The sequence below is a fragment of the Xenopus laevis genome, chromosome 7L (genome assembly GCF_017654675.1).
Source record: "Xenopus laevis strain J_2021 chromosome 7L, Xenopus_laevis_v10.1, whole genome shotgun sequence".
In the NCBI taxonomy this organism is placed as follows: domain Eukaryota; kingdom Metazoa; phylum Chordata; class Amphibia; order Anura; family Pipidae; genus Xenopus; species Xenopus laevis.
The window spans coordinates 42206081-42215477 of record NC_054383.1 but is presented as its reverse complement, the minus strand read 5'-3'; the positions used below and the strand labels follow the sequence as shown (position 1 = coordinate 42215477).

The 9397-nt window shown below is 37.8% G+C and overlaps 1 protein-coding gene across 6 annotated transcripts in view; it reads right to left on the bottom strand.

The window, feature by feature from the left end:
- Positions 1–2094: 2094 nt before the first annotated feature.
- The window catches only part of usp54.L (ubiquitin specific peptidase 54 L homeolog), a 77081-nt gene continuing 69778 nt past the window's right edge, over positions 2095–9397 (bottom strand). For 5 of the 6 annotated variants that reach the window (XM_018225426.2, XM_018225427.2, XM_018225425.2 and 2 more), the window contains 2 exons: positions 8353–8539; positions 2095–3838 (listed from right to left, as the gene is read on the bottom strand). In XM_018225426.2, the coding sequence (XP_018080915.1) occupies positions 3207–3838; positions 8353–8539 (819 nt within the window). In that variant the 3' untranslated portion in view covers positions 2095–3206. The remainder of the gene's footprint in view (positions 3839–8352; positions 8540–9397) is intronic. The other variant, XM_041568849.1, reaches the window with a different exon arrangement.

Genomic DNA, 9397 nt, shown 5'->3' with positions numbered 1-9397 from the left:
CTTGAATACCTCTGGTAGGGAAGGAAGCCCCTCCTCCCTATAAAATATATTGGCTCTAACTGTCAATCAAAATCTGACACCCAACTCCAGCCTGAAAAAAGAGTGAATAGAAACAGATGCTGAAAGCGGTACAGTGAAGATAAACTTGCTTATTTCGGAAAGGTATTTTTTAAACAAATATATTTAGAAAGTTTCTTTGTATGATGAAGCTTATATTACATTTTTATTTTCGTGATAGTTTCCCTTTAAGCAGACATTAGTGGCAAGGGTCTCGGCCAACAGAAGCATTACTGGACACTTTCTCCCAAATGACCCTCTGGCACTGATCCATTAAACTGCAGCCACTCCAGGAGCATCAAACTGCTACTTGTTGAACTTGGGCAAATATTTTACAATACAGTATTAGTAAATAAACCCCTAAACAAGATTCTATTTTTGTGGCTCTTCATGTGGTTTCACATATTTGATGTCCGGCTTGTTTCCTTCCATGCCACTGTTACATCGCCTGAGATCATTTGAGCAGGATTAATAGGTGCAGTTGTTTTAGGAGGAACATAAAGTACACATGAGCTAACTTGCAAGTAATATTTCATGGCTTATAATAAAGACAACACCTTATATAATTGCAGTCTGTGTAAGACTTGTAAAACAAAGAAAATATGTAGGTCTCCTTGTTGTAGCTGTAGTAAGTATGGAATGAAAATACTGTCCATGTGTTGAAAAGATTTAAGAGGTGGATACTGTTACTAATTAAACTGTACTGTCCCCAAACTGTACTGTCCCCATGCAAAAAGAATAAGGGATACACTTTGTCTGAGAATTGATTTAATAATTGCAAAGCTGGTTAAATAAGGAGGCCCACTGTCAATCATTTCATCTGTAATGACTTTTGAACACAGAAATGGAAAGCCTTACATCAAGTAAAATGTTTTGTTATGCTTTTGTCCTGGCTTCTACTAGTGGGGTCCTTATCAACGATTGTGGGCCATGTAGCATTGAAACGAAGATTGTGGGCCACAATGTTGCTGGAATTAGGATGATATGCTCTGGGGGGAGGGGGGTGGCATGTGAATATATGGAGAGCATGGGTCCTTCCTTTCTGGATGCCATCTTGGTGCAGGATCTGCACCTCAATAGATACGTATATCACATATATCCCATGTAAACTTGGGCTGCTTGGTTGTTATCTGAACACACTCCTTTCTGAATTTTTGTATTTTAGCATGTCATGAATCACCAAATAATCACTCCCCAAGTGCACTTTACCTCATTAATACCCACAACTGTTTCAAAGGATGGTTTAAAGGTGGCCAAAAACGCACTAAAATATTGTACAAAACAAATTTTCGTACAATATACAGTGCGTGTATGGTTAGAGATGAGTCTACCCATATTGGCAGAAGATGATTGGTTGGCTTGTCGATCGGACTGGCCGGAAATTTTGATTGGGCGCCTTTGATGGCCCCTGAACATCGCCCATTGTTAGTGCTGAATCATCAGATACAGGTAGAATTCTGTTGTTTCTACCTGTATATCTGACGATTCAGCTCTACGCATCTGTACTGAAAGGATCGGTCTTTCCTGGAAAGATCGTAATTGTAACGTCTATGGCCACCTTTAGTATCCAAACTGAAAAACTGATCTGCTCCTTTTCTTGATAAATTGATCAGTTGAATAAATGGCAGCCGAGAAACCACATTAAGGGTTTTTCATATCTGATGTTCACTTGGAACAACATTTTTTTTGCTTTGTGGTACTCCAGTTACTGTGGTTAAATTACATATTAAGATATCTGTTTCTTAGGGTCCATGTGTTAAGCGGTGGTTCCAAAGTGGCATTAGCTGCACACAAGTTGGTTGTGTCGCTGGCAATGCTCCACTTGTGTTGGTGCCAGAATTGGTTAAAATAAGAGCATCATTTTCTAGTGTGAGTTCTTCGTAAGTCAAAATATGATTTTCAAGATTAGAACGTTTGCTATTGTTCAAATTGCAACTGAAAGGCATTGTCAGATCAAAGGTTAGGTGTAATATTCAAACAATCACCCCTCAACATCCCAAAAATAAAGCAGAATAAAAACACACTGGGCAGAAGTTATTTAATAGAACTATTTCATATATTTATTCGAAAAATACTTACAAAAGCAAATGTTTTGACACTAAAATATTTAATTTTACTCTAGAAGTTAACATCAGTGTATTTAAGCATGCAGTGATAACAGTCTTCTGTTATAAGCATTGCTACAGATTACTGGAGGAAAGGAAAAAAGGGTGGGCTTTCTTAAACTCCCGTGGCATTGCCCTCCCCCATACTATCCTTCCTCTATTCAGTAGTCAAGATTTGTGCTTAACTAGCTGCACTTTTAATGCTGGGTTACCTTTTCAACAATTCCTGTCCTAAGATTATCAGGCTTTCTGCAGGCTTCCTGTGAGAAGTGATTTAGTGGGCCAATCAAAAATGTGCATGGCCGTAGGATTCTCACCTTCACTGCTATATATAGGCTGCAAACTACTGTGGCCCTAAAAAGGTAAAGAAAAAAATACAGGGAGAACCAGGATAACTATGTGCCCTGTAGGGCCGCAGTGCATGTATCAGTGAAAATGCTACAGCAATTAAGCCATACATTTCACTTGCAGGTAACAAACATATAACAGCAAACATTTTAAGATTTCATCTAATTCCATTGCAACATGTAACTATTGCTAACTGCAGCAAGTTTCTCTATGAACAAAGGCAAAAGTTGTCAAAAATGTAGTTTGAAATCTGACTTCCACTTGTGTTTACTTTTTAAGTCTCCATTGAGCAATTATTGCTGAGCGAGCACCATACTGACAGAGTACTAAGTCTGCAAATGCTCTCGCTGTGTGTTATATGGAAGAAAGATCTGTCAGTGATTCAACCCTGAAGTAATTTGGAGCATTCATAATATACAGTCCTCAACTGTGATCAACGAGTCTTAATGTAAGATTAGCACAGTACTTTCCCTGGCTGAGTGGGCACTTTTGAAACATATTGGGGTTCTGATTCTTGCTGATCATCTATAACACAATGTACAAGGTGACACATCACAGGCTCAAAGGTGTTAAGACAATACTGGTACAAATTCTATACAGGAATGTCCATTGGAATACAGGGCTCGCAACACTGGTCTAAGCTATAAATCTGGCAGTATATTTTGGGGTTAAAAAAATCTTTTCATGATCGGCTGGTTATCGCCCATTTCTGTGCATGGCAGCTCTCCAGCTGTTTGTCCCATATAGGTCAGCAACAGATGAATAGGTCCTGTGGGGTGAAAACACAGGCTGCGGTTTCCTACCACCTAACTGAGTGGTAAAAGTATTATGTCTCCAGTCCTCTTCGGGTGGCATGTCTACTCTCTTGGGGCCTTGAACTCTTGACTGATTAGCCTGAGAAGTTTCCCATATATCTCCTCTTCCCATGGTTGAGCGTTGTGGCATCCTCGGTATACAGGAATCAGTGGTCTCTGGAGCTTTAGGATAAGCTGAAGAGTTTGAATAGCCTCCATAACCTGAGGTTTGAAGACGTTGTGGCCTCCAACCAGTCATGAAACTGGAATTAACCATGTGTTTGTCAGGTGCAGATCCCTGAGCTGTATGACCTGACCACCGATAATGATTTTGAACATTTTGATCCCCATTGTCTGTCTGCTGCCTTGGAGCAGCATAAGATTGTAGTGTTGCTGTTGCATTCGATGTAGCACTATAGAGTCTAGGTGCCCTTGGAAAAGTTGCATAGCTCAGTGCCATCCTCGACTGTTCGTTACCTTGGACATTTTCACCCCTGTCAGACATAGCCAGAACTTTGTGGAAGTTGGGACCTCCTACAATATATATAAAATAAAATATATATATTAAAAAAAACAACAACAGTAATTACAAAAAAAATTAAAAAAACATTTATATATGAATGAATATGTCCGAAATGGAATCTGTACAGCAATCAAAGTTTGATCATTTAGGTATACTCTAGCAATATCACTCGAAGCTTGGGAATTTTATGCTTTTAAACATTTGTAAAGAAAGGGATATGAAGCATTTCCCTCTGGTTATATGGTACGAGACATATTAGCTTATACTTCATATGATTCTGATAATGTGAAATACATTATAAAATAGAGCAATAGACTGTAAGCTCTTCAGGACAGGTACTTCATCTGTATATTGAAACTTTTAGCATTTTCATATTTATTTTAACAAAATTCATGATAAATCTACTGCTTTGTTGTATTTATGCATTGTAAAGCATTGTAAATACTTGTGATGTTATATAAATAACTACCCTTTTTCAACATACGCCATAATATCGTTATCAAGTTATTTTTAAGTCAATCGTTTTTTTTATTTAACTCCATAACTTTGAAGGCTTACCAAATCGGTTAAGTTTATGTAATAAGCTGTTTTGGTTTATCAGTGGTTGGTTTATCAGTGGTGGATAACTAAGCTAAGCACTTTCAAACTAGTTCTATTGCAGGAAAACAACAGAGGAGCACTTGTCCAGCCACCCATTACTGCAATGAATGTGCCAATGCAATGAATGCAGCCATAAACAGATCGTGGACTCATTTCTAAGGGCCCCTAGGCATGTGTTTCTAATAGCTTTCCCTGTGTTCTTCTTCTTGGGAACACAGGATTTAACTGACCTCATTCTCATGGGAACTGTACTCATGGGAGCACACTTAAAGGGCAAAGTACATATAAAATGTGTTATGCAATGTTTATCTTAGTTCAGCTTACAGTGTTGTTTTTAAAATACAGGAGAGTTAAAAGGCAGAGACTTTAGAGTGTGATAGAATTACCATCACTAGCCTAACCAAGAGGAACTTTGCACTCACATTGGTTACCCTCACCACATCTCACTTCATCTGCCTAAGGGTAAGGCCAGACGAGGAGATTCGGGGAGATTTTGTCGCCTGGCGACTTATCGCCACGTCTTTTGAGCGACTATCTCCCCGAACTGCCTCAGCGTCTTTTCCCCATAGGCTACAGCGCAAAATCGCCTGCGTTTATGCACACGCGGCGATGCTTTTTCAATAGTTGCCCAAAGTTGCTGTGAAAAGACGCTGAGGCAGTTCGGGGAGATAGTCGCGCAAAAGAAGTGGCGATAAGTCGCCAGGCAACAAAATCTCCCCGAATCTCCTCGTCTGGCCTTACCCTAAAGGTAAGCTCTTGCGAGCAGGGCCCTTCCCCTATTGTCTCATAACAATACACATTTGTAACTAAATATTTTGGTGAAATGTTTATATATATATATATATATATATATATATATATATATATATATATATATATATATATATATAAACCATTTAGTCTTGTATTTGTATCCCTTTGCTCTGTAGTGCTATAGGGAACAATGGTGCTATATACAGTAAACAATAATAACAATAAATTCTATTGCTTTGGTTCAGTGATCCCCAACCAGTAGCTCGTGAGCAACATGTTGCTCACCAACCCCTTGGATGTTGCTCCCAGTGGCCTCAAAGCAAAGCAGGCAAGTTTTGGTTGCATAAAAACCAGGTGTACTGCCAAACAAAGCCTCAATGTTGGTAGGCAATCCACAAAGGGGCTACTAAACTGCCAATCACAGCACTTATTTGGCACCCCAGGAACATTTTTCATGCTAGTGTTGCTCCCCAACTCCTTTTAATTCTGAGTGTTGCTCATGGGTTCTAAAGGTTGGGGATCCCTGGTTAGACAAATACTCTAAGCTATATCATGAAATAAAGGCAACTATAATTTCTTGAGTGATGCCCTTTATCCGATCATCATTGTTTTTATGCAGGAACAAGATAACTGCAGTTTTCTGGCACAAGCATGAAACACTCATGATGATATAAGTTGTGTAACTATGTAAGTGTTCCTAATAATGATGATCAGGTTAATAGCCAAATTAAAAACATAGATATACATGCATGGAATCTATGATTCAGAATACTTGGCACGTGGGGTTTTCTAGGTAGTGGCTTTTAACTTAGAAGCAACTTAAATCTACTAAAAACATTTAATTATTAAAAAAACAATTAAATTGCTTTTCCATCAATATGGATTTGTGCCAGTTTAGTTAGCACAACCTCTGCAGGTAACAATCATACACATATAATATTAAATTTTCCAAATAATACATATAATATTAAATTTTCCAAATTTATCTGCTGAGATTAACAAAATTGAAAAAGAAAACATAAAAATCACATGCAAATGTCTGGCCTCCTTGTCAAGCCAGTATTCAAAAATCACAGCTTCCTTCAGAAATATTTGCTAACACTCCTTGCGGAATATTTCTAGTTCAGAAATATTTTTGAACTAGAGAGTCTTGCATGCCCTGCATGTCTCAGATCTACACACAGATTTTTAACAAATGTATTGTTGGTGACCAGGCCCGGACTGGCAATCTGTGGCATCTGGCAAATGCCAGAGGGGCTGCTATAAGGTGCCATAGAAAGTCAGTATTTAGTGGGCTGGTGGGAGCTGTTGGGCCTCTTTGTGGGCTGATTGGGCCTCTTTGTACCTGAAATGCCAGGGCCTATTTAGATTCTCAGTCCGGACCTGTTGGTGACCATAGCACTTCCAAAATGCATCATTATGTGTTGGAGTCAGTGCATACTTCCAACATGGACACTTGTGATGAGACTGCAGAACAGTTTCTTCCTGACAACTTTTCCACCATGTGGATCGTGTTTGAGCAAGCAATGCTATGGTTGCACCACGACTCCTATTCTAAATAACCTTCATACAAGATCTTTGCAGTGTTGGTCTTGCTTTGCACACCTCACCATTCTAAATCTACGGGAGTGATTTTTTTTTAGTTTTTCCAGATTTTATCTTGACTTTAAATCGCTTCTGAAGAAGTGGCGAGACGCCACGAAACGCGTAAGGCGTATGATCCATAACCTTACATGATGACATGCTGGAAGCATTTTAAAAAGGACCTTTAAAATTGATATCTTACAACGCTCCTCCTGATGCTCTGTAAATTCTTCTTTATTATCTTGACTTTAATTACATTTTAAATAGTGGAAACTAAAATAAGGAAACATTTACAAATAACTTTTAACAGCTTTTCTTTACTCTGGTTAGAGGAACCTGTGACTACCGGTGAACGGACAACACCCTATAATTTTTCAGTGGAAATCATTTTGCACATACTACATTTTATGTTATTAGAGGTTTATAATCTGTTAAATTTAGAAAATAAATTGTGCAAGAATTTTAATATGCCACTCAATATACGATTTTAATTAAGGTTCTGAATGTCAACCTTAATTTTCAAAAATTATTACCTTTTTCCCTGTATAAATAAAACGGTACCTTGTACTTGATCCTAACTAATATACTGTATAATTAAAGGGGTGGTTCACCTTTGAGATAACTTTTAGTATGATGTAGAGAGTGATATTCTGAGACAATTTGCAATTAGTTTTAATTTTTTATTATTTACGTTTTCGACTTATTTAGCTTTTTATTCAGCAGCTCTTCAATTTGCATTCTAAGCAATCTGGTAGCTAGGGTCCAAATTACCCTAGCAACCATGCATTGATTTGAATAAGAGACTGGAATATGAATAGGAGAGGCCTCAGTTGAAAGATGAGTAATAAAAAGTAGCAATAACATTACATTTGTAGCCTTTGAGAGCATTTGCTTTTTAGAAGGGGTCAGCGATACCCATTTAAAAGTTGCAAAGAGTCAGAATAAAAAGGCAAATATTTAAAAAACTGTAACACATAAATAATGAAAACCTACTAAAAAGTTGATTAGAACTGGCCATTCTATAACTTACTAAAAGTTACCTTAAAGGTAAACCACCCCTTTAATACATATTGGAGGCAAAACAGTCCTATTGTGTTTATTTCATTTTTAAATGATTTTTAGCAGACTTAAGGGATTGAGATCCAAATTACATTAACGTTACTTATCTGGAAAACCCCAGGTCCCAAGCAGTCTGGATAATAAATCCTATACTTGCATACTGTGAATTGCTCTATACTGTGTCACAGGATTCATCTCTAGGCTACTTACTTAATCATGTCAGCTGAACACAAAACTGTGCATTAGTATATCAATCCCTACAAACATGATCCATTTTATACATAAAACATGCTAAATCCAAAATTAATATTTGGGAGAAGAGTTGCTGATATTTTTATTTTTTTCTAAGATACCATTTGAGGTTCTAACAAACTAATAAAAAGGGGGGAAAATGAAGAATCAAAGACCTTAAGCAGGTTTATGAAGGTGACTTTCGTTAATTGCAAATGACCCAGAAATAATGGTAATAAAGTGATGGTAGACAAGACAAGCAGATGTTAGAACATGCAGGAGCATTGTGAGAGTTTACCTGATGGTCTGTGTGCCTCACCCACCATGCTGGGCGCCAGTACCTCAAAGGATGGGTGCTGCGGCTGGGTTGGGTAGTGCTGGGGTTCAAAGGATAAGACAGAAGGATTTTGGGAATAAGGGTGGAAGGAGGAGCTGTGAGAGCGGTGGCTGCTGTCCATAAGCGGTTTCCTCTCATTGGATGCCTCCTTTGAATAAATGAAAAGAAGAACAAAAATTCACACAAGAACAAGACGGCTAAACTAGGATAAAATACTGCAAATAAAACAAAATGCTAAAATAACAAAGGAAGGACATATAAATAAGAGATGAAATATGGACTCAAGGTAGGAACGCTGGACAAACCACTGTGAAGCAATGGGCATAACATCACAGAACTTTATGAAAGGCCTTAAACTATGATCTAACTTAAGAAAAAGTAATGTAGATGCTGCTTTTTCATAAAAACTTGAGTGCACAAATTTACAGATGTACTTTTTCTGACATATTTATAATAGGCACAGGAACAGGATAAATTTAGTAGAATCCACCAAAATCCATTTCTCAGGACTTGCTTTACTGAGGGTCAGCACAGATGGAGAAGAGCTTCTGGCTATACTGACAGGAGCACATTCTACCCTGTTCCTTTTTCATTTTGGCTTGGATGATTCTTTATGTAGAAATTTGTACACATCAGTAAAGGTGGCAAATTCAATGATTGTATTTATTTAAACTGGTACCGAAATTTTCCTTTGAACTGGAGTATGGCTTCGCTTTGACCATCAGTTACTTGCCAGAAACAGATGTTTAATGAAAAAAAGTGCATGTCATCATGAGCAGACACCATACTATATGCTAATTATAAAACATTTCTTAATGCTTTGTAGAAATTGGTAATGTAACAGTGCATAGTTTCATCGCTTTATTGCTATTAGTAAAAAAGTGTCAAGATGTTGTTTCCACACAACCAGAGGGGCAGTTTGTTAGGGAAAGAAAGCAAGAAATTGATATGTTAAAGCTAGCGTTTGTGTAAGAGAAGGTTTAACATGATCTTGTCGTAACGTGGA